Source organism: Dendrobates tinctorius, unplaced genomic scaffold, assembly GCF_039654945.1.
Source record: "Dendrobates tinctorius isolate UK_male_01 unplaced genomic scaffold, ASM3965494v1 ptg000146l, whole genome shotgun sequence".
Taxonomy (NCBI): domain Eukaryota; kingdom Metazoa; phylum Chordata; class Amphibia; order Anura; family Dendrobatidae; genus Dendrobates; species Dendrobates tinctorius.
Window position 1 is genome coordinate 1,818,581 of NW_027361813.1, and position 26,582 is coordinate 1,845,162.

The 26,582-nt window shown below is 48.0% G+C and overlaps 1 protein-coding gene across 2 annotated transcripts in view; it reads right to left on the reverse strand.

The window, feature by feature from the left end:
- Positions 1–26,582, reverse strand: part of STK36 (serine/threonine kinase 36) — a 212,957-nt gene that overhangs the window by 65,960 nt on the left and 120,415 nt on the right. For both annotated transcript variants that reach the window (XM_073546315.1, XM_073546316.1), the window contains exons 13-15: positions 6,593–6,678; positions 6,413–6,512; positions 6,205–6,331 (exon numbers count right to left, since the gene is read on the reverse strand). In XM_073546315.1, the coding sequence (XP_073402416.1) occupies positions 6,205–6,331; positions 6,413–6,512; positions 6,593–6,678 (313 nt within the window). The remainder of the gene's footprint in view (positions 1–6,204; positions 6,332–6,412; positions 6,513–6,592; positions 6,679–26,582) is intronic.

The window sequence follows — 26,582 nt, forward strand, 5'->3', positions numbered from 1 at the left end:
ACATAGTCTCCGGCTATCGCCATCTGAGATCTCTGCAGGTAGATCCTGCTCCTGCGCGACCTTGTTTAATGTTTCTGACTATGATATCATAGCCTTGGCTACCCAAGTTGCTGCGAACGAGGGAGTGAGTGCAGACCCTGACGCCTCATATACTGAACGAGCTAGGCTCTCAATAAGGCAGTCCATGGGATCTTTAATTGAGTAAACCCTAGGGACAGATTGTTACGTGTTACAGAACCACTCAGCACCCAGAATATTTTGTGCAGTTATATGTATGTATAATAGGTTCCATGTGAGATGCATGTCCCTAATGCATCAGTTCACAGGCTGCGCCCCTGGGCAGAGGGGACACGATATTCTCCTTTTGTCCGCCCTCCCTCCACCTTTGTAATTCCCACAGTAAACATCGGCAGGCTCCGGCCACCTGCGGCTTTTGTAATGTCTGTCTGGCCTGCCGCTTTTCTATTGGCCGGCCCTCTGTATCTGTGTGATATATTCTGTGTCCTGTGAGTAAAGTGTCGTCAGACTGGAAATACATGGAGAAGCAGTGATCTTTTATATGCGCCCATGTAACCAAGGAATTCCAGCCAGCGTCATTCATTCAGACTCCAGCCAACGCAGAGCGGACCTCCGAAAACACGGGGTGGTACTGAAAGAGGTACCCCAGCTTGGTAGACTCCGTTACACAGATAACAGGGTCTTAGTGGCCAGGCGTGAAACCGGAGGATCCACTATCGGGGATTCCATCCATAGTTTACGGAGGTCCGGAGCAAACGGAAACCTCGTTTTGAGTGCCTTTTAACCCGAGAAAACGCCGTTCTGGACGTTCTCTGTGCTGCTGCACTATGTCCTCAAACTCAGGGTGAGAGGAAAAAATTCTGTGTGGCCGCTTCACTCGTTTGCCACTTTATGCCCCGTAGCCGCTGCGGTATCATCCTCAGTCCCCAGGGTCTGATTGACGGCTTCTATGAGGCTGTCCACTGTTTCACGTGACTCTGGAGTGTCCAGGTCAAGGGGCTCGTCTGAGTCGCAATCTGAAGTCTGCTCGCTATCAACCACTTGTGACGGGGAGTGAGAAGCAGATCTTACGGAAGCTGAAGGCACCGGATGGACTGGGCGACACCGTGTGGATTCGTTTCCCCCGGGTCTGCCAGGAGTGAGAGCGGCCCCTGCACGCCGGAGGCTCCTGTGAGGTGGAGATTCCCTCTAAAGGCGGCGAGACACTGTCCCTGCCCCTATCTGGGGCTTGAAGGGATTCTATTGCTCTCGTAAGTGACGCCATGTACTGTGACAGTGATCGGGCCCACTCCGGGGGATTTGTTACATTGTTGGTGTTCGCAGGGGAGGGCTCCTGGGCGCGTTTGGATTCGCAGGCTTCGCATAAATGCTTGCTCTGCGCCCGCAGAAACGCAGCCCGACAAGAGATGCATGCCGCGTAAAAGAACGTGTGCGTCTTTGCTTTTTCGGACATGCTGTATCTGTCCGCTGCTGGGGATATGGGGAAGAGGTAGCCCCTTGTTTTCCCTATAGCGTGGCCTCTCGGGCAGCACTTACCCCAGTCCTGCGCCCCCCCGACCTGGATGCTTCCTTTAAATCGCGCGCCGACATCTGTGGCGCACCAGCCTGTAAAACCGCTCTAGGTGTGGTACTCCCACTTTGCGGCCTAGCCCCTGCTCCGAAGCCGGGGCCTCGATTTTTACCGCCGCCGAGTGCGGGGCGGGCTGCCAGAAGTGACGCGCGGCCCCGAGGGCGGAACTTCCGGCCGCGGCCTAGCTCTGGCCTCAATTCTTCCCCTACCCAACCGGGAAGGGAGGGGGGGCCGCGGTACCAAAAAATGACGCTACTGACTGGCGCGGCGTTCCTGTCCCGGGCTGCCGCCTGACGGATCCAGCCCTTCTCTTGCATGACTAGTGGACGCCGAGCTGTGGGCTCCAGCCCGAAATCTTCGCAGGAGCCCTCCCCGACCCTCTCCTCACCGATGATCCTCTTCAGCCTGAGCGCAGGTATGTGAGGGGGTCTTTGATAACAAAATAGGACGGTACAGGCACCCTAGCTCCATCTAACCCCTTCAGGGGGTGAGGAGAGGGACCGTCCGCCAACTTGCAGCACCGCTGTCTAGCGTTGGTGGAGCAGTGGGGGCCGCACAGACTAGTCTTGTGCCTCTGTGCAAGCCCATGGTTTCAATACCTAGGGGTGGACAGGGCTAAGTCTGGCATAATGTCCCACGTCGCGGGAAAGGATACGTGGAGGGATACTCGCACGTGCTCGCCCGTTGATGGTTTGGGGAAATCGGATCCTTTCAATAGGATGCGTTGCCCCTGTCTCATCTTCATAAAATAACAAACAAAAATAGAAGTCTGGGGAAAAGTCCCAGATATGTCCCTCAGTGCGGAAAGTATACGCGGCGACGATACTCAACGCGTGCTCGCCCGTTGATGGTGTGTGGAGATCGGACCCTTTCAATAGGATCCGTTGCCCCTGTCGCATCTTCATAGTAAACTAGAAAAAAAATAGTCTACAGAGATCCAGACTGTGTGTGCCTCCATAGGACACTAAGCAGAAAACTGATTTCCGCCCGCAATAGGGGCGAGGGTGTATACTGGGGAGGAGGAGCTAACCTCTTTTTTTCACTTAGAGTCAGCCTCCTAGAGGCAGAAGCATACACCCACAGTATCTGTGTCCCCCAATGAGAGGAAGGAGAAAATGTAGGGCGGTGCAGCACTGTGGAGAGGATGGGTAGGTAGTAGACAGAGGAGGAGGAGATGTAGGGCGGTGCAGCACAGTGAAGACTTTTGTGGGTGAGATAGAAGTTAATATTCTCTGTATTGGATGGCTAGCCAGTGCAATGACTGGCACAGGGTAGAGGCATCGGTGTAATGGTTGGTGAGAAATATGATCCTAGTTGCTGCATTCAGGACGGATTGGAAAGGGAAGAGTTTTGTAAGAGGGAGACCGATTAGTAAAGAGTTACAATAGTCCAGGCAAGAATGAATAAGAGCCACAGAAAGATTCTTTGCAGAGTCAAAAGTAAGAAAAGATTAAATTCAGAAGATGTTTTTGAGGTGCGGGTGACAGGAGTGGAGTGTACAACTGGTGTCATCAGCATAGAAATCTACTGGAAATCAAATCTACTGATGGTTTGTCCAATAGGGGCAGTGTATAAAGTGAAGAGGTGGGGGCCCAGGACTGAGCCCTGAGAAACCCCGACAGTAAGGGGAAGGGACCTATGAAAGAGAAAAAAAAGCTTCCAGCTCACCGCTTCTGCATCTTGGTAATGCCTGGAGCACGGACCCGCTGTGTCAGGGCGTGGGAAATCCAAATGATTAAAGGAGCTTGGTCTCCAGAAACGCATCGATCCGACCATGTGTAAGGTGTCATGCTGATGTTTTATCCTCTCTATGGAATGTGTTTGTAGTGAATAAAAAACTCTGCTTTTCACTACGCTGTTGAGCTGGACATTCTTCTACCTATGAAAGAGACCTGAGAAACCCCCAACCGTCAAAAGAGGGTATCTAGAACCGAACCCTGAGGAAAGCAGGCAGTAAGAGAAGGTGACTTAGGACTGAACATTGAGGAACGTCAACAGTAAGAGGAGGGGACCTAGTACTGAATCCTAAAGAACCTCGACAGTAAGAGGAGGGGGCCTAGGATTGGACTAGGAGGAACCCATACAGTTAAAGGAGAGGTCTAGGACTGAGCCCTGAGGAACCCCGACAGTAAGAGGAGGGGACCTAGGACTGAGCCCTAAGAAGCCCCAGCAGTAAGGGAGAGGGCTAATACTGAACCCTGAGCAACCCCGACAGAAAGAAGGGGCTAGGCATGAACCTGGAGGAACCCTGACAGTAAGAGAAGTGAGCTAGGACTAGACCTGGGGAACCCAGACAAGAAGAGCTGGGCCTAGGACAGAACCCTAAGGAACCCTGACAGTAAGAGGAGTGGGCCTAGGAGTGAACCTTGAAAAACCTCGACAGTAAGAGGAGTGGGCCTAGAACTAGACCCGGAGGAACCCAGAGAGTAAGAGGAGCGGTAGCCTAGGACAGAACCCTGAGGAATTCCAACAGCAAACGAAGGTAGCATAGAAATAAACCATAAGGAGTCCAGATAGTAAGAAGAGGTGACCTAGGACTGAACCCTGAGGAACCACTGCTGTAAAAAGAGGAGACCTAGGACTAACCCCTGCCAGTACAATTTCTGATACCTTGGCTGGGTCAGCCACAATCCTCCACTCCTGCTATGTAGCTATAGTTCTGCGTTGTCCAATGACTCATCTTCTCTAGCCTGCAAACTTGTTTACAAGCTCCAGCTACTAACTCAGTAACATAGCCATCAATACAAGAATACCCTGGGGGTCATCACCCACGATATCCTTGCAGCTGAGGAATGCAGAAGGCTGGACCCTGGCGCTGGTCAATTCCCTAAGGACAGATGACACTTCTGTTCAGAGGGCGTCACTTGTTATTGAGCAAACCATGAGAAGGGGCACAGAGAGCGCTGCATGCGGGAGCAGGCTATGAGTGGCACATAGCAAGCAAGAGCAGACACTAGGTGACACAGAGTACTCAGCATGCGTGAGCAGGTGCTGGGTGGCAGAGATCGCTCAGCAGGTGAGAGCAGGTGCTGGGACGCACAGAGTGCTCAGCATGCGAGAGCAGGTGCTGGGTGGCACAGAGTGTTCTGTGTGCGAGAGCGGGTACTAGGAGGAACAGAGTGTTTTGCGGACGAGAGCAGGTACTGGGTGGCAGAGAGCGCTTAGTATGCGAGGGCAGGTACTGGGTGTCAGAGAGCGCTCATCAGGTGAGCAGGTGCTGGGTAGCACAGAGTGCTCAGCATTCGAGAGCAGGTGCTGGGTGGCTGAGCGCTCAGCATGTGAGGGCAGGTATTGGGTGTCAGAAAGCTCAGCAGGTGGGAGCAAGTGCTGGGTGACACAGAGTGCTCGGCATGTGAGAGCAGGTACTGAGTGTCAGAGAGTGCTCAGCAGGAGAGAGGAGGTGCCAGGCGGCACAGAGTGCTCAACATGTGAGAGCAGGTACTGCGCAGCACAGAGAGCTCAGCAAGCAAGGGCAGGTGCTGGGTGGCACAGATCGCTCAGCATGTGAGGGCAGGTGCTAGGTGTCAAAGAGCGATTAGCAGGTGAGAGCAGGTGCTGGGTGACACAGAGCACTCAGAATGTGAGGGCAGGTGCTGGGTGGCACAGAGTGCTCAGCATGTGAGAGCAGGTACTGCGCAGCACAGAGAGCTCAGCAAGCAAGGGCAGGTGCTGGGTGGCACAGATCGCTCAGCATGTGAGGGCAGGTGCTAGGTGTCAAAGAGCGATTAGCAGGTGAGAGCAGGTGCTGGGTGACACAGAGCACTCAGAATGTGAGGGCAGGTGCTGGGTGGCACAGAGTGCTCAGCATGCGAGAGCAGGTGCTGGGTGGCACAGAGCGCTCAGTAAGCGAGAACAGGTACTGGGTGGCACAGAGCGCTCAGCAGATGAGAGCAGGTGCTGGGTGGCACAGGGTGCTCAGCATGTGAGGGCATGTACTGGGTGGCACAAAGTGCTCAGCATGCGAGAACAGGTGCTGAGTGGCACAGAGCGCTCAGTATGAGATAACAGGTACTGGGTGGCCCAGAGCACTCAGCAGATAAGAACAGGTGCTGGGTGGCACCGAACGCTCAGCAGCTGAGCGCAAGTACTGAGCGTCACAGAGTGCTCAGCAGGTGCTGCGTGGCATAGAGCGCTCAGCAGGCAAGAGCAGGTGCTGGGTGGCACAGGGTGCTGAGCATGTGAGGGCAGGTGCTGGGTGGCACAGAGTACTGAGCATGTGAGAGCAGGTACTGGGTGTCAGAGGGCTTAGCATGCGATAGCAGGTACTGTGTGGCACAGAGTGTGCAGCATGCGAGAGCAGGTGCTGGGAGGCACAGGGTGCTCAGCATGCGAGAGCAGGTGCTGGGAGGCACAGAGTGCTCAGCATGCGAGGGCAGGTATTGGGTGGAACAGAGCGTTCTGCATGTGAGAGCAGGTGCTGGGTGGCAGAGTGTGCAATAGTTATGGTTGCACTTCTCTAGGCAGTGGGGCTGCTTTTTGGGTATTAGGGTTAGAGTTGCACTTTTCTAGGCAGTGGGGCTCCCCCATGGGCATTAGGGTTGCACTTTTCTAGGCAGTGGGGTTTACCCTGTGGGTATTAGGGTTAGGGTTGCACTTCTCTAGACAGTGGAACTCACCTGTGGACTGTGACCTCTCAATAATCTTGTCCAGGGCATGGATATAAACTGACAGGAGAGACTGGCACAGCTGAGCACAGTCATCTGGGCGTCCACAGCTGATACTTTCACTAAGAGACATCAAACACTAGAAAACAAATGTTGTTATGATTCAAAAATCAAGACCTCGACAAAAACTGAGCCAAGAAATGACAGTGACTGACTTTACCTCTAAGCCCCTTGCCAATGCGATGGTGTTGGCATCTGCTGGAGAGCTCAACAGCTCATCCAGCACCCGCAGGAAGTCCTCGCTGCATGCCAGGAGTTCCCTGCAACAAAGGGACAACATCAGCATGACAAGCCAGACGACAAAGGGTAAAAGACCACCAACCTTCACCTGGAGGCTCACCGGGAGGATTCAGGAAGACCCCAAAAACAGTAATAGGAACTCAGTAGAGCAAAAAGGTCGGACAGGAAGGAGGCGGCCCAGGAGCACTGGAAGGAGTGAGAAATAAGGGTTAAAATCAGGCTGATAATATACCTACTACCACCCCCATCCTCCTGACCACAGAATTCATTGTATAAAGCAAGGGCTTAATATCCATCCGATAATACACAGCTGCTTTACAGCTGAAGTCCCGGGGCATGCGCTGTTTTAACCGCCCGGCAGAACAGATGGCCTGCTACGACAGCGAAGGATCTGCAGAAGACCCTCATGACTGTCATGACGGATCTCCTGTGGAAGCCGGACCATGGCTGGTGTTTATAGGAGACTGTGACTTTTGCTATATACTGTATAGCTGTACAATCAGACTATGAAACGTTCAATACCCTAAGTGACTGCAAAAACAGTAAAAAGTAAAAAAAAAAAAAAAAAGAACTTTTTAAATAATAAAAGTATAAATATTCAAATCACACACATTTACCCTCATTAAAAATGAAGAAAGAAAGAAAATTACAAGTGGCATCCGAACGCTCAATATATAAAATTATTTATAACCTAATCAGTAAATGCCGAAATGTGGAGAAAATTAAAACATTAAAACTGCATCTTTCTGGATGCTACAATAGCGCATGAAAATGCAGTAAGAGGAGATCAAAACTTCACCATATAACATCAACCAAGGCATGGAATCTTCCCCAAATAACATCAACCAAGATATGGAATCTTCCCCTAATAACGTCAACCAAGACATGGAATCTTCCCCTAATAACGTCAACCAAGACATGGCATCTACCTCAAATAACGTCTACCAAGACATGGAATCTACCCCAAATAACGTCTACCAAGACATGGAATCTACCCCAAATAACATCAACCAAGACATGGAATCTTCCCCTAATAACGTCAACCAAGACATGGCATCTACCTCAAATAACGTCTACCAAGACATGGAATCTACCCCAAATAACATCAACCAAGACATGGAATCTACCCCAAATAACATCAACCAAGACATGGAATCTTCCCCAAATAACATCAACCAAAACATGGAAACTTCCCCAAATAACGTCAACCAAGACATGGCATCTACCTCAAATAACGTCTACCAAGACATGGAATCTACCCCAAATAACATCAACCAAGACATGGAATCTACCCCAAATAACATCAACCAAGACATGGAATCTTCCCCTAATAATGTCAACCAAGACATGGAATCTTCCCCTAATAGCATCAACCAAGACATGGCATCTCCCTCAAATAACGTCAACCAAGACATGGCATCTACCTCAAATAACATCAACCAAGACATGGAATCTTCCCCAAATAACATCAACCAAAACATGGAAACTTCTCCTCATAACTTCAACCAAGACATGGCATCTACCCCAAATAACATCAACCAAGACATGGCATCTACCCCAAATAACATCAACGAAGACATGGAATCTACCCCAAATAACATCAACCAAGACATGGAATCTATCCCAAATAACATCAACCAAGACATAGAATCTACGTCAAATATCATCAACCTAAAGAGATCACCAATACCTTCTCACACTACTACTCATCACTCTACAACCTACAGGAAACACAATATATAACCCTAAGGATATCACCAATACCTTCTCCCATTACTACGCAACCCTCTACAACCTAAAGGAAAACACAATATATAACCCTAAAACATAATATATAACTCTAACAAGATCCCCGACCCTGACGGTCTAACGAGTGAATACTTCAAAACATTTCAAGACATGCTGACCCCTCATATGATGTCAATTTTCCAAAATTTTATGCAAACCGGGAAACTACCAAAAGAAATGATTCAGGCTACAATTATACTCCTTCCAAAATCAGGGAAAAGCCCTGATCAGACCATCAATTTCAGGTCGATATCAATACTGAACACGGACCTAGAAATCTACTCCATAATCCTAGCTAATAGGATCTTAGAAATAATCCCGGCCTTAGAGTAAAAAGATGAAGTGGGATTTGTTAAATCTAAACAGACCTTAGATGGCACGAGGATGATTGATATCCATGTAGCAGGGGGGAGGCGGACCCCCTTTATGCTCCTCTCTTTGGATGCAAAAAAGGCGTTAGATCGGGTGCGTTGGGGTTTTTGTTTGAAGTACTGTCCAGATTTGGATTTGGCAGTAATATACTTCGAGTGATCGCTCCTCTATAATCAGATCGATTACCCCTCTATACTCAAAGCGATCACCCCTCTACATTCAGAGCGATCACCCCTCTATTACCCCTCTATACTCAGAGCGATCACCCCTCTATACTCAGAGCGATCACCCCTCTATTACCCCTCTATACTCAGAGCGATCACCCCTCTATACTCAGAGCGATCACCCCTCTATACTCAGAGCGATCACCCCTCTATACTCAGAGCGATCACCCCTCTATACTCAGAGCGATCACCCCTCTATTACCCCTCTATACTCAGAGCGATCTACCCCTCTATACTCAGAGCGATCGACCCTCTATACTCAGAGCGATCGACCCTCTATACTCAGAGCGATCGACCCTCTATACTCAGAGCGATCGACCCTCTATACTCAGAGCGATCGACCCTCTATACTCAGAGCGATCGACCCTCTATACTCAGAGCGATCGACCCTCTATACTCAGAGCGATCGACCCTCTATACTCAGAGCGATCGACCCTCTATACTCAGAGCGATCGACCCTCTATACTCAGAGCGATCGACCCTCTATACTCAGAGCGATCGACCCTCTATACTCAGAGCGATCGACCCTCTATACTCAGAGCGATCGACCCTCTATACTCAGAGCGATCGACCCTCTATACTCAGAGCGATCGACCCTCTATACTCAGAGCGATCGACCCTCTATACTCAGAGCGATCGACCCTCTATACTCAGAGCGATCGACCCTCTATACTCAGAGCGATCGACCCTCTATACTCAGAGCGATCGACCCTCTATACTCAGAGCGATCGACCCTCTATACTCAGAGCGATCGACCCTCTATACTCAGAGCGATCGACCCTCTATACTCAGAGCGATCGACCCTCTATACTCAGAGCGATCGACCCTCTATACTCAGAGCGATCGACCCTCTATACTCAAGAGCGATCGACCCTCTATACTCAAGAGCGATCGACCCTCTATACTCAAGAGCGATCGACCCTCTATACTCAAGAGCGATCGACCCTCTATACTCAGAGCGATCGACCCTCTATACTCAGAGCGATCGACCCTCTATACTCAGAGCGATTACCCCTCTATACTCAGAGCGATTACCCCTCTATTACCCCTCTATACTCAGAGCGATCACCCCTCTATACTCTAACCCGTCAGCCTCAGTTCTCATTTTAGGAATGATGTCAGAGACATTTAATGTCACTAATGGAATGAGGCAGGGGTGCCCACTCTCTCCCCTAATATTCGCACTAATAATTGAATCTCTAGTAGATAAAAATCAGATAGCACCCTGGAATAACCGGCATTAAAATTGGTAATGTAGAGCAGAAAATCGGTTTGTTTGCGGACGACATTATTTTATCCCGTATCAATCCCAAAGAGTCGCACAATAGCGTAATGGAAGTGATAGACTCCTTTACCTAAGTGTCATATTAGAAACTAAATATCCCCAAATGCCAAATTCTGAATCTAACACCCTCCGTACCACATCCTGTAAACAATAAAGCTAAGTACCCCTATACATGGGACAATGAGAACATAACATATCTGGGAATACGATTAATAATAATAATCTTTACATAGCGCCAACATATTCCGCAGCGCTTTACAGTTTAACTGCTTCAAAACAAAAGCCATAAGTAACAACGTTAACAATACAATAAAGCACATTCAGCCGCCCCTGCTGGTGAGAGATAACAGTCTACAGTGAGATGGGGGAGATACAGAGGACAGGTCTGTATATACAATGGTGTATTTACAATGATGGTCCAGCCATCCTGAGGGAGTGAGGGATGGATGGAGATAGTGAATGGGCTACACACGCACACTTACACATAGAATGACTTTGATTAATGAACGTGATAGGCCGCTCTGAACAAATGTGCTTTGAGGGAGCGCCTAAAACTATGCAAATTGTGGTTAGTCCTAATTTCTTGGGGTAGAGCATTCCAGAGGATAGGAGCAGCACGAGAGAAGTCTTGGAGTCGGGAGTGGGAGGTACGGATTAGTGCAGAGGTTAGTCGAAAGTAGTTTGCAGAGCGCAGCGGTTGGCTAGGCCGATAGACAGAAAAGAGGGAAGAGATGTAGGGGGGTGCTGCACTGTGGAGAGCTGTGTGGGTGAGAACAAGTACTTTGAATTGGACCCTATAATGAATGGGCAGCCAGTGTAATGACTAACGAAGAGCGGACACGTCCGAGTACCGATTAGCCAGATGGACGACCCTGGCCGCTGCATTCAGTATGGACTGGAGAGGGGATAGTCGAGTGACGAGGAGGCCAATTAATAGAGTGTTGCAGTAATCCAGGCGGGAGTGGATCAGTGCGACAGTGAGGGATTTTGTTGTTTCCATGGTGAGAAAAGGGCAGATTCTAGAGATGTTCTTTAGGTGTAAGCAGCAAGAGCGGGCAAGAGATTGTATATGGGATGTGAAGGAGAGGTTGGTGTCAAACATAACACCCAGACAGCGTGCCTGCTGCTGGGGCGGTATTATAGTGCCACTCACAGAGAGAGAAATGTCAGATTTAGGGAGGTTAGTAGACGGCAGGAGCAGAAGTTGTTCAGTTTTTGAGAGGCTAAGTTTCAGATAGAGAGCGGACATGGCGTTGGAGACTGTGGACAGACAGTCACTGGCGTTCTGTAGTACAGAGAGGGAAAGGTCGGGGAATGACGTATATAGTTGTGTGTCATCAGCATAAAGATGGTACTGAAAGCCAAATCTGCTGATGGTCTGTCCAATTGGGGCTGTATAGAGAGAGAAGAGAAGGGGGATAAGGACTGAGCCCTGAGGTACCACGACAGCAAGAGGAAGAGGAGATGAAGTGGAGCCAGTGAACAAAACACTGAAGGAGCAGTCAGAGAGATAGGAAGAGAACCAGGAGAGTGCAGTGTCCTTAATGCCTAGTGACTGGAGCCTAGAGAGTAGGAGAGGGTGGTCAACAGTATCGAAAGCTGCAGATAGGTCCAGAAGAATGAGCAGAGAGTGGTCACCGTTCCGTTTTGCTGTCAGAAGGTCATTGGTCACTTTGCAGTTTCAGTCGAATGTAGGGGGCGGAAGCCGGACTGTGAAGTAGATAAAATACTCTCACAAAATTATGAGGCTCTGAGACAAAAGATCAAAGGCGACATACTGCACATGAAGCAACACGACATGTCCTGCCTAGGAAGAATAGCGTCTGTAAAAATGTTCATAGTCCCCCAAATATTGCATGTATTCCGCAACCTCCATATCACAGTCCCCATGAACATACTCAAACAATTACACACCATAATATGCCCCCACAGTGGTGAGATGTTATAGAGCAGCCATATTATACATCCCAACAACAGAGGAAGGACTGGGCTGCCCCTCAGTGGTGAGATATTATAGAGCAGCCATATTATACATCCCAACAACAGAGGAAGGACTGGGCTGCCCCTCAGTGGTGAGATATTATAGAGCAGCCATATTATACATCCCAATAACAGAGGGAGGACAGGGCTGCCCCTCAGTGGTGAGATATTATAGAGCAGCCATATTATACATCCCAATAACAGAGGGAGGACTGGGCTGCCCCTCAGTGGTGAGATATTATAGAGCAGCCATATTATACATCCCAACAACAGAGGAAGGACTGGGCTGCCCCTCAGTGGTGAGATATTATAGAGCAGCCATATTATACATCCCAATAACAGAGGGAGGACAGGGCTGCCCCTCAGTGGTGAGATATTATAGAGCAGCCATATTATACATCCCAATAACAGAGGGAGGACAGGGCTGCCCCTCAGTGGTGAGGTATTATAGAGCAGCCATATTATACATCCCAATAACAGAGGGAGGACAGGGCTGCCCCTCAGTGGTGAGATATTATAGAGCAGCCATATTATACATCCCAATAACAGAGGGAGGACAGGGCTGCCCCTCAGTGGTGAGATATTATAGAGCAGCCATATTATACATCCCAATAACAGAGGGCGGACAGGGCTGCCCCTCAGTGGTGAGATATTATAGAGCAGCCATATTATACATCCCAATAACAGAGGGCGGACAGGGCTGCCCCTCAGTGGTGAGATATTATAGAGCAGCCATATTATACATCCCAATAACAGAGGGAGGACAGGGCTGCCCCTCAGTGGTGAGGTATTATAGAGCAGCCATATTATACATCCCAACAACAGAAGAAGGACTGGACTGCCCCTCAGTGGTGAGATATTATAGAGCAGCCATATTATACATCCCAATAACAGAGGGAGGACAGGGCTGCCCCTCAGTGGTGAGGTATTATAGAGCAGCCATATTATACATCCCAACAACAGAAGAAGGACTGGACTGCCCCTCAGTGGTGAGATATTATAGAGCAGCCATATTATACATCCCAATAACAGAGGGAGGACTGGGCTGCCCCTCAGTGGTGAGATACTATAGAGCAGCCATATTATACATCCCAATAAGAGAGGGAGGACTGGGCTGCCCCTCAGTGGTGAGGTATTATAGAGCAGCCATATTATACATCCCAATAACAGAAGGAGGACTGGGCTGCCCCTCAGTGGTGAGATACTATAGAGCAGCCATATTATACATCCCAATAAGAGAGGGAGGACTGGGCTGCCCCTCAGTGGTGAGATATTATAGAGCAGCCATATTATACATCCCAATAACAGAAGGAGGACTGGGCTGCCCCTCAGTGGTGAGATACTATATAGAGCAGCCATATTATACATCCCAATAAGAGAGGGAGGACTGGGCTGCCCCTCAGTGGTGAGATATTATAGAGCAGCCATATTATACATCCCAATAAGAGAGGGAGGACTGGGCTGCCCCTCAGTGGTGAGATATTATAGAGCAGCCATATTATACATCTCAATAAGAGAGGGAGGACTGGGCTGCCCCTCAGTGGTGAGATATTATAGAGCAGCCATATTATACATCCCAATAACAGAAGGAGGACTGGACTGCCCCTCAGTGGTGAGATATTATAGAACAGCCATATTATACATCCCAATAACAGAGGGAGGACTGGACTGCCCCTCAGTGGTGAGATATTATAGAGCAGACATATTATACATCTCAATAAGAGAGGGAGGACTGGGCTGCCCCTCAGTGGTGAGATACTATAGAGAAGCCATATTATACATCCCAATAACAAAGGGAGGACTGGGCTGTCCCTCAGTGGTGAGGTATTATAGAGCAGCTATATTATACATCCCAATAACAGAGGGAGGACTGGACTGCCCCTCAGTGGTGAGATATTATAGAACAGCCATATTATACATCCCAATAAGAGAGGGAGGACTGGGCTACTCCTCAGTGGTGAGATATTATAGAACAGCCATATTATACATCCCAATAAAAAAGGGAGGACTGGGCTGCCCCCACAGTGGTGAGATACTATAGAGCAGCCATATTATACATCCCAATAACAGAGGGAGGACTGGGCTGCCCCTCAGTGGTGAGATACTATAGAGCAGCTATATTATACATCCCAATAAAAAAGGGAGGACTGGGCTGCCCCCACAGTGGTGAGATATTATAGAGCAGCCATATTATACATCTCAATAAGAGAGGGAGGACAGGGCTGCCCCTCAGTGGTGAGATACTATAGAGCAGCCATATTATACATTTCAATAACAGAGGGAGGACTGGGTTGCCCCTCAGTGGTGAGATATTATAGAACAGCCATATTATACATCCCAAAAACAGAAGGAGGATTGGGCTGTCCCTCAGTGGTGAGATGTTATAGAGCAGCCATATTATACATCCCAATAACAGAGGGAGGACAGGGCTGCCCCCACAGTGGTGAGATATTATAGAGCAGTCATATTATAAATCCCAATAACAGAAGGAGGACAGGGCTGCCCCTCAGTGGTGAGATATTATAGAACAGCCATATTATACATCCCAATAAGAGAGGGAGGACTGGGCTACTCCTCAGTGGTGAGATATTATAGAACAGCCATATTATACATCTCAATAAGAGAGGGAGGACTGGGCTGCCCCTCAGTGGTGAGATACTATAGAGCAGCCATATTATACATCCCAATAACAGAGGGAGGACAGGGCTGCCCCCACAGTGGTGAGATACTATAGAGCAGCCATATTATACATCCCAATAACAGAGGGAGGACAGGGCTGCCCCCACAGTGGTGAGATATTATAGAGCAGTCATATTATAAATCCCAATAACAGAAGGAGGACAGTGCTGCCCCTCAGTGGTGAGATATTATAGAACAGCCATATTATACATCCCAATAAGAGAGGGAGGACTGGGCTACCCCTCAGTGGTGAGATGTTATAGAACAGCCATATTATACATCCCAATAAGAGAGGGAGGACTGGGCTACCCCTCAGTGGTGAGATATTATAGAACAGCGATATTATACATCCCAATAAGAGAGGGAGGACTGGGCTGTCCCTCAGTGGTGAGATACTATAGAGCAGCTATATTATACATCCCAATAACAGAAGCAGGACTGGGCAGCCCCTCAGTGGTGAGATACTACAGAGCAGCCATATTATACATCCCAATAACAGAGGAAGGACTGGGCTTCCCCTCAGTGGTGAGATACTACAGAGCAGCCATATTATACATACCTATAACAGAAGGAGGTCTGGGATGCCCCTCAGTGGTGAGATACTATAGACCAGCCATATTATAAAGCCCAATAACAGAAGGAGGACTGGGCAGCCCCTCAGTGGTGAGATATTATAGAGCAGCCATATTATACATCCCAATAACAGAGGGAGGTCTGGGCTGGCCCTCAGTGGTGAGATATTATAGAGCAGCCATATTATAAGTCCCAATAACAGAAGGAGGACAGGGCTGCCTCTCAGTGGTGAGAAATTATAGAGCAGCCATATTATATATCCCAATAACAGAAGGAGGACTGGGCTGCCCCTCAGTGGTTCAGTGGTGAGATATTATAGAGCAGGCATATTATACATCCCAATAAAAGAAGGAGGACTGGGCTGCCCCTCAGTGGTGAGATACTATAGAGCAGCCATATTATACATCCCAATAACAGAAGGAGGACTGGGCTGCCCCTCAGTGGTGAGATACTATACAGCAGCCATATTATACATCCCAATAACAGAAGGAGGACTGGGCTGCCCCTCAGTGGTGAGATACTATACAGCAGCCATATTATATATCCCAATAACAGAGGCATGACAGGGCTGCCCCTCAGTGGTGAGATACTATAGAGCAGTCATACTATACATCCCAATAACAAAGGGAGGACTGGGCTCCCACTCAGTGGTGAGATACCATAGAGCAGACATATTATACATCCCAATAACAGAAGGAGGACTGGGCTTCCCCTCAGTGGTGAGATATTATAGGGCAGCCATATTATACATCCCAATAACAAAGGGAGGACTGGGCTCCCCCTCAGTGGTGAGATACCATAGAGCAGACATATTATACATCCCAATAACAGAAGGAGGACTGGGCTTCCCCTCAGTGGTGAGATATTATAGGGCAGACATATTATACATCCCAATAACAAAGGGAGGACTGGGCTCCCCCTCAGTGGTGAGATACCATAGAGCAGACATATTATACATCCCAATAACAGAAGGAGGACTGGGCTTCCCCTCAGTGGTGAGATATTATAGGGCAGACATATTATACATCCCAATAACAAAGGGAGGACTGGGCTCCCCCTCAGTGGTGAGATACCATAGAGCAGACATATTATACATCCCAATAACAGAAGGAGGACTGGGCTTCCCCTCAGTGGTGAGATACCATAGAGCAGCCATATTATACATCCCAATAACAGAAGGAGGACTGGGCTGCCCCTCAGTGGTGAAATATCATAGGGAAGCCATATTATACATCCCAATAACGGAAGGAGGACTGGGCTGCCCCTCAGTGGTGAGATATTATACAGCAGCCATATTATATAACCCAATAACAGAGGGAGGACGGGGCTGCCCCCCAGTGGTGAGATATTATAGATCAGACATATTATACACCCAAATAACAGAGGGAGGACTGGGCTGCCCCCTCAGTGGTGCGATACTATACAGCAGCCATATTATACATCCCAATAACAAAGGGAGGACTGGACTGCCCCTCAGTGGTGAGATATTATAGAGCAGCCATATTATACATCCCAATAACAGAAGGAGGACTGGGCTTCCCCTCAGTGGTAAGATATTATAGGGCAGCCATATTGTACATCCCAATAACAGAAGGAGGACTGGGCTACCCTTCAGTGATGAGATACTATAGAGCAGACATATTATGCATCCCAATAACAAAGGGAGGACTGGGCTCCCCCTCAGTGGTGAGATACTATAGAGCATACTTATTATACATCCCAATAACAGAAAGAGGACTGGTCTGCCCCTCAGTGGTGAGATATTACAGAGCAGTCATATTATACAACCCAATAATAGAAGGAGGACTGGGCAGCCCCTCAGTGGTGAGATATTATAGAGCAGCCATATTATACATCCCAATAACAGAAGGAAGACTGGGCTGCCCCACAGTGGTGAGATATTATACAGCAGCCATATTATACATCCCAATAACTGGAGGACTGGACTGCCCCTCAGTGGTGAGATACTATAGAGCAACCATATTATACATCCCAATAACAGAGGGAGGACTGGGCTGCCCCCACAGTGGTGAGATATTATAGGGCAGCCATATTATACATCCCAATAACAGAAGGAGGACTGGGCTGCCCCTCAGTGGTGAGATATTATAGATCAGCCATATTATACATCCCAATAACCGAAGGAGGACTGGGCTGCCCCTCAGTGGTGAGATTCTATAGAGCAGCCATATTATAATTCCCAATAACAGAAGGAGGACTGGGCTACCCCTCAGTGGTGAGATATTATAGGGCAGCCATATTATACATCCCAAAAACAGAGGGAGGACTGGGCTGCTCCTCAGCGGTGAGATACTATAGAGCAGCCATATTATAATTCCCAGTAACAGAAGGAGGAGTGGGTTGCCCCTCAGTGGTGAGATATTATAGGGCAGCCATATTATACATCCCAATAACAGAGGGAGGACTGGGCTGCCCCCTCAGTGGTGAGATATTATAGAGCAGCCATATTATACATTCCAATAACAGAGGGAGGACTGCGCTGCCCCTCAGTGGTGAGATATTATAGAGCAGCCATATTATACATCTCAATAACAGAGGGAGGACTGGGCTGCCCCCTCAGTGGTGAGATATTATAGAGCAGCCATATTATACATTCCAATAACAGAGGGAGGACTGCGCTGCCCCTCAGTGGTGAGATATTATAGATCAGCCATATTATACATCCCAATAACCGAAGGAGGACTGGGCTGCCCCTCAGTGGTGAGATTCTATAGAGCAGCCATATTATAATTCCCAATAACAGAAGGAGGACTGGGCTGCCCCTCAGTGGTGAGATATTATAGAGCAGCCATATTATACATCCCAATAACAGAGGGAGGACTGGGCTGCCCCTCAGTGGTGAGATATTATAGAGCAGACATATTATACATCCCAATAACAGAGGGAGGAATGGGCTGCCCCACAGTGGTGAAATATTATAGAGCAGCCATATCATACATCCCAATAACAGGAGGAGGACTGGGCTGCCCCTCAGTGGTGAGATATTATAGAGCAGCCATATTATACATTCCAATAACAGGAGGAGGACTGGGCTTCCCCTCAGTGGTGAGATATTATAGGGCAGCCATATTATACATCCCAAAAACAGAAGGAGGACTGGGCTGCCCCTCAGTGGTGAGATATTATAGGGCAGCCATATTATACATCCCAATAACAGAAGGCGGACTGGGCTACCCCTCAGTGGTGAGATACTATAGAGCAGCCATATTATACATCCCAATAACAGAGGGAGGACTGCGCTGCCCCTGAGTGGTGAGATACTATAGAGCAGCCATATTATAATTACCAATAACAGAAGGAGGAGTGGGCTGCCCCTCAGTGGTGAGATATTATAGGGCAGCCATATTATACATCCCAACAACAGAAGGAGGTCTGGGCTGCCCCTCAGTGGTGAGATACTATAGAGCAGCCATATTATACATCCTAATAACAGAGGGAGGACTGGGCTGCCCCTCAGTGGTGGGATACTATAGAGCAGCCATATTATACATCTCAATAACAGAGGGAGGACTGGGCTGCTCCTCAGTGGTAAGATATTATAGAGCAGCCATATTATACATCCCAATAACAGAAGGAGGACTGGGCTGCCCCTCAGTGGTGAAATATTATAGGGCAGCCATATTATACACCCAAATAACAGAAGGAGGACTGGGCTGCCCCTCAGCGGTGAAATATTATAGAGCAGACATATTATACATCGCAATAACAGAAGGAGGACTGGGCTGCCCCTCAGCGGTGAGATATTATAGAGCACCCATATTATACATCCCAATAACAGAAGGAGGACTGGGCTGCCCCTCAGTGGTGAGATATTATAGGGCAGCCATATTATACATCCCAATAACAGAAGGAAGACTGGGCTGCCCCTCAGTGGTGAGATATTATAGGGCAGCCATATTATACATCCCAATAACAGAAGGAGGACTGGGCTGCCCCTCAGTGGTGAGATATTATAGGGCAGCCATATTATACATCCCAATAACAGAAGGAGGACTGGGCTGCCCCTCAGTGGTGAGATATTATAGAGCACCCATATTATACATCCCAATAACAGAAGGAGGACTGGGCTGCCCCTCAGTGGTGAGATATTATAGAGCAGTCATATAATACATCCCAATAATAGAAGGACAGGGCTGCCCCTCAGTGGTGAGATATTATACAGCAGCCATATTATATAACCCAATAACAGAGGGAGGACAGGGCTGCCCCCCAGTGGTGAAATATTATAGAGCAGCCATATTATACATCCCAATAACAGAGGGAGGTCTGGGCTGCCCCTCAGTGGTGAGATATTATAGAGCAGCCATATTATACACCCCAATAACAGAAGGAGGACTGGGCTGCCCCTCAGCGGTGAAATATTATAGAGCAGACATATTATACATCCCAATAACAGAAGGAGGACTGGGCAGCCCCTCAGCGGTGAGATATTATAGAGCACCCATATCATACATCCCAATAACAGAAGGAGGACTGGGCTGCCCCTCAGTGGTGAGATATTATAGAGCAGACATATTATACATCCCAATAACAGAGGGAGGAATGGGCTGCCCCACAGTGGTGAAATATTATAGAGCAGCCATATCATACATCCCAATAACAGGAGGAGGACTGGGCTGCCCCTCAGTGGTGAGATATTATAGAGCAGCCATATTATACATTCCAATAACAGGAGGAGGACTGGGCTTCCCCTCAGTGGTGAGATATTATAGGGCAGCCATATTATACATCCCAAAAACAGAAGGAGGACTGGGCTGCCCCTCAGTGGTGAGATATTATAGGGCAGCCATATTATACATCCCAATAACAGAAGGCGGACTGGGCTACCCCTCAGTGGTGAGATACTATAGAGCAGCCATATTATACATCCCAATAACAGAGGGAGGACTGCGCTGCCCCTGAGTGGTGAGATACTATAGAGCAGCCATATTATAATTACCAATAACAGAAGGAGGAGTGGGCTGCCCCTCAGTGGTGAGATATTATAGGGCAGCCATATTATACATCCCAACAACAGAAGGAGGTCTGGGCTGCCCCTCAGTGGTGAGATACTATAGAGCAGCCATATTATACATCCTAATAACAGAGGGAGGACTGGGCTGCCCCTCAGTGGTGGGATACTATAGAGCAGCCATATTATACATCTCAATAACAGAGGGAGGACTGGGCTGCTCCTCAGTGGTAAGATATTATAGAGCAGCCATATTATACATCCCAATAACAGAAGGAGGACTGGGCTGCCCCTCAGTGGTGAAATATTATAGGGCAGCCATATTATACACCCAAATAACAGAAGGAGGACTGGGCTGCCCCTCAGCGGTGAAATATTATAGAGCAGACATATTATACATCGCAATAACAGAAGGAGGACTGGGCTGCCCCTCAGCGGTGAGATATTATAGAGCACCCATATTATACATCCCAATAACAGAAGGAGGACTGGGCTGCCCCTCAGTGGTGAGATATTATAGGGCAGCCATATTATACATCCCAATAACAGAAGGAAGACTGGGCTGCCCCTCAGTGGTGAGATATTATAGGGCAGCCATATTATACATCCCAATAACAGAAGGAGGACTGGGCTGCCCCTCAGTGGTGAGATATTATAGGGCAGCCATATTATACATCCCAATAACAGAAGGAGGACTGGGCTGCCCCTCAGTGGTGAGATATTATAGGGCAGCCATATTATACATCCCAATAACAGAAGGAGGACTGGGCTGCCCCTCAGTGGTGAGATATTATAGAGCACCCATATTATACATCCCAATAACAGAAGGAGGACTGGGCTGCCCCTCAGTGGTGAGATATTATAGAGCAGTCATATAATACATCCCAATAATAGAAGGACAGGGCTGCCCCTCAGTGGTGAGATATTATACAGCAGCCATATTATATAACCCAATAACAGAGGGAGGACAGGGCTGCCCCCCAGTGGTGAAATATTATAGAGCAGCCATATTATACATCCCAATAACAGAGGGAGGTCTGGGCTGCCCCTCAGTGGTGAGATATTATAGAGCAGCCATATTATACACCCCAATAACAGAAGGAGGACTGGGCTGCCCCTCAGCGGTGAAATATTATAGAGCAGACATATTATACATCCCAATAACAGAAGGAGGACTGGGCAGCCCCTCAGCGGTGAGATATTATAGAGCACCCATATCATACATCCCAATAACAGAGGGAGGACTGGGCTACCCCTCAGTGGTGAGATATTATAGAGCAGCCATATTATACATCCCAATAACAGAGGGAGGACTGGGCTGCCCCTCAGTGGTGAGATATTATAGAGCAGACATATTATACATCCCAATAACAGAAGGAGGACTGGGCTTCCCCTCAGTGGTGAGATATTATAGATCAGCCATATTATACATCCCAATAACAGAAGGAGGACTGGACTGCCCCTCAGTGGTGAGATATTATAGATCAGCCATATTATACATCCCAATAACAGAGGGAGGACTGGACTGCCCCTCAGTGGTGAGATAATATACAGCAGCCATATTATAATTCCCAATAACATAAGGAGGACTGGGCTACCCCTCAGTGGTGAGATATTATAGGGCAGCCATATTATACATCCCAAAAGCAGAGGGAGGACTGGGCTGCTCCTCAGCGGTGAGATATTATACAGCAGCCATATTATAATTCCCAATAACAGAAGGAGGACTGGGCTGAACCTCAGTGGTGAGATATTATAGGGCAGCCATATTATACATCCCAATAACAGAGGGAGGACTGGGCTGCCCCTCAGTGGTGAGATATTATAGAGCAGCCATATTATACATCCCAATAACAGAAGGAGGACTGGGCTGCCCCCTCAGTGGTGAGATATTATAGAGCAGCCATATTATACATTCCAATAACAGAGGGAGGTCTGGGCTGCCCCTCAGTGGTGAGATATTATAGAGCAGCCATATTATACATCCCAATAACAGAGGGAGGACTGGGCTGCCCCTCAGTGGTGAGATATTATAGAGCAGCCATATTATACATCCCAATAACAGAGGGAGGACTGGGCTGCCCCCTCAGTGGTGAGATATTATAGAGCAGCCATATTATACATCCCAATAACAGAGGGAGGACTGGGCTGCCCCTCAGTGGTGAGATATTATAGAGCAGCCATATTATACATCCCAATAACAGAAGGAGGACTGGGCTGCCCCCTCAGTGGTGAGATATTATAGAGCAGCCATATTATACATTCCAATAACAGAAGGAGGACTGGGCTGCCCCTCAGTGGTGAGACACTATAGAGCAGCCATATTATACATCCCAATAAGAGAAGGAGGACTGGTCTGCCGCTCATTGGTGAAATATTATAGAGCAGCCATATCATACATACCAATAACAGAAGGAGGACTGGGCTGCCCCTCAGTGGTGAGACATTATAGAGCAGTCATATTATACATCCCAATAACAGAAGAGGACTGTGCAGCCCCTCAGTGGTGAAATATTATAGAGCAGTCATATTATACATCCCAATAACAGAAGAGGACTGTGCAGCCCCTCAGTGGTGAGATACTATAGAGCAGCCATATTATAAAGCCCAATAACAGAATGAGGACTGGGCTGCCCCTCAGTGGTGAGATATTATAGAGCAGCCATATTATACATCCCAATAACAGAGGGAGGTCTGGGCTGCCCCTCAGTGGTGAGATATTATAGAGCAGCCATATTACACATCCCAATAACAGAGGGAGGACTGGGCTGCCCCTCAGTGGTGAGATATTATAGAGCAGCCATATTATACATCCCAATAACAGAGGGAGGTCTGGGCTGCCCCTCAGTGGTGAGATATTATAGAGCAGCCATATTACACATCCCAATAACAGAGGGAGGACTGGGCTGCCCCTCAGTGGTGAGATATTATAGAGCAGCCATATTATACATCCCAATAACAGAGGGAGGACTGGGCTGCCCCCACAGTGGTGAGATATTATAGAGCAGCTATATTATACATCCCAATAACAGAGGGAGGACAGGGCTGTCCCCACAGTGGTGAGATATTATAGAGCAGCCATATTATACATCCCAATAACAGAGGGAGGACTGGGCTGCCCCCACAGTGGTGAGATATTATAGAGCAGCCATATTATACATCCCAATAACAGAGGGAGGACAGGGCTGTCCCCACAGTGGTGAGATATTATAGAGCAGCCATATTATACATCCCAATAACAGAGGGAGGACAGGGCTGCCCCCACAGTGGTGAGATATTATAGAGCAGTCATATTATAAATCCCAATAACAGAGGGAGGACAGGGCTGCCCCCACAGTGGTGAGATATTATAGAGCAGCCATATTATACATCCCAATAACAGAAGGAGGACTGGGCTGCCCCCACAGTGGTGAGATATTATAGAGCAGTCATATTATACATCCCAATAACAGTAGGAGGACTGGGCTGCCCCTCAGTGGTGAGATATTATAGGGAAGCCATATAATACATCCCAATAACAGGGAGGACTGGGCTGCCCCTCAGTGGTGAGATACTATAGAGCAGACATATTATACATCCCAATAACAGAAGGAGGACTGGACTGCCCCTCAGTGGTGAGATACTATAGAGCAACCATATTATACATCCCAATAACAGAGGGAGGACTGGGCTGCCCCCACAGTGGTGAGATATTATAGGGCAGCCATATTATACATCCCAATAAAAGAAGGACTGGGCTGCCCCTCAGTGGTGAGATACTATAGAGCAGACATATTATACATCCCAATAACAGAGGGAGGACTGGGCTGCCCCTCAGTGGTGAGATACTATAGAGCAGACATATAATACATCCCAATAACAGGGAGGACTGGGCTGCCCCTCAGTGGTGAGGTATTATAGAGAAGCCATATTATACATCCCAATAACAGAAGGAGGACTGGGCTGCCCCCTCAGTGGTGAGATATTATAGAGCAGCCATATTATACATCCCAATAACAGAAGGAGGACTGGGCTGCCCCTCAGTGGTGAGATTCTATAAAGCAGCCATATTATAATTCCCAATAACAGAAGGAGGACTGCGCTGCCCCTCAGTGGTGAGATATTATAGAGCAGCCATATTATACATCCCAATAACAAGAGGAGGACTGGGCTGCCCCTCAGCGGTGAGATATTATAGAGCAGCCATATTATACATCCCAATAACAAGAGGAGGACTGGGCTGCCCCTCAGTGGTGAGATATTATAGAGCAGCCATATTATACATCCCAATAACAAGAGGAGGACTGGGCTGCCCCTCAGTGGTGAAATATTATAGAGCAGACATATTATACATCCCAATAACAGAGGGAGGACTGGGCTGCCCCTCAGTGGTGAAATATTATAGAGCAGCCATATTATACATCCCAATAACAGAGGGAGGACTGGGCTGCCCCTCAGTGGTGAAATATTATAGAGCAGCCATATTATACATCCCAATAACAAGAGGAGGATTGGGCTGCCCCTCAGTGGTGAGATATTATAGAGCAGACATATTATACATCCCAATAACAGAGGGAGGACTGGGCTGCCCCTCAGTGGTGAAATATTATAGAGCAGCCATATCATACATCCCAAAAACAGAAGGAGGACTGGGCTGCCCCTCAGTGGTGAGATATTATAGGGCAGCCAAATTATACATCTCAATAACAGAAGGAGGACTGGGCTGCCCCTCAGTGGTGAGATATTATAGAACAGCCATATTATACATCCCAATAAGAGAGGGAGGATTGGACTGCCCCTCAGAGGTGAGACATTATAGGGCAGGCATATTATACATCCCAATAACAAAGGGAGGACTGGGCTGCCCCTCAGCGGTGAGATACTATAGAGCAGTCATATTATACATCCCAATAACAGAAGGAAGACTGGACTGCCCCTAAGTGGTGAGATATTATAGAACAGCCATATTATACATACCAATAAGAGAGGGAGGACTGGGCTGCCCCTCAGAGGTGAGATACTATAGAGCAGCCATATTATACATCAAAATAACAGAAGCAGGACTGGGCTGCCCCTCAGTGGTGAGATACTATAGAGCAGCCATATTATACATCCCAATAAGAGAGGGAGGACTGGGCTGCCCCTCAGTGGTGAGATACTATAGAGCAGCCATATTATACATCCCAATAAGAGAGGGAGGACTGGGCTGCCCCTCAGTGGTGAGATATTATAGAGCAGCCATATTATAAGTCCCAATAACAGAAGGAGGACTGGGCTGCCCCTCAGTGGTGAGATACTATAGAGCAGCCATATTATACATACCTATAACAGAAGGAGGTCTGGGCTGCCCCTCAGTGGTGAGATACTATAGAGCAGCCATATTATACATCCCAATAAGAGAGGGAGGACTGGGCTGCCTCTCAGTGGTGAGATATTATAGAGCAGCCATATTATACATCCCAATAACAGAAGGAGGACTGCGATGCCCCTCAGTGGTGAGATATTATAGAGCAGCCATATTATACAACCCAATAACAGAAGGAGGACTGGGCTGCCCCTCAGTGGTGAGATACTATAGAGCTGCCATATTATACATTCCAATAACAGAGGGAGGACTGGGCTTCCCCTCAGTGGTGAGATACTATAGAGCAGCCATATTATACAACCCAATAACAGAGGGAGGACAGGGCTGCCCCTCAGTGGTTCAGTGGTGAGATATTATAGAGCAGGCATATTATACATCCCAATAACAGAAGGAGTGGGCTGCCCCTCAGTGGTGAGATACTATAGAGCAGCCATATTATACATCCCAATAACAGAAGGAGGACTGGGCTGCCCCTCAGTGGTGAGATATTATAGGGCAGCCATATTATACATCATAATAACAGAAGGAGGACTGGGCTGCCCCTCAGTGGTGAGATACTATACAGCAGCCATATTATACATCCCAATAACAGAAGGAGGACTGGGCTGCCCCTCAGTGGTGAGATATTATAGGGCAGCCATATTATACATCATAATAACAGAAGGAGGACTGGGCTGCCCCTCAGTGGTGAGATACTATACAGCAGCCATATTATATATCCCAATAACAGAGGGAGGACAGGGCTGCCCCTCAGTGATGGGATACTATAGAGCAGCCATATTATGCATCCCAATAACAAAGGGAGGACTGGGCTGCCCCTCAGTGGTGAAATATTATAGGGCAGCCATATTATACATCTCAATAACAAAAGGA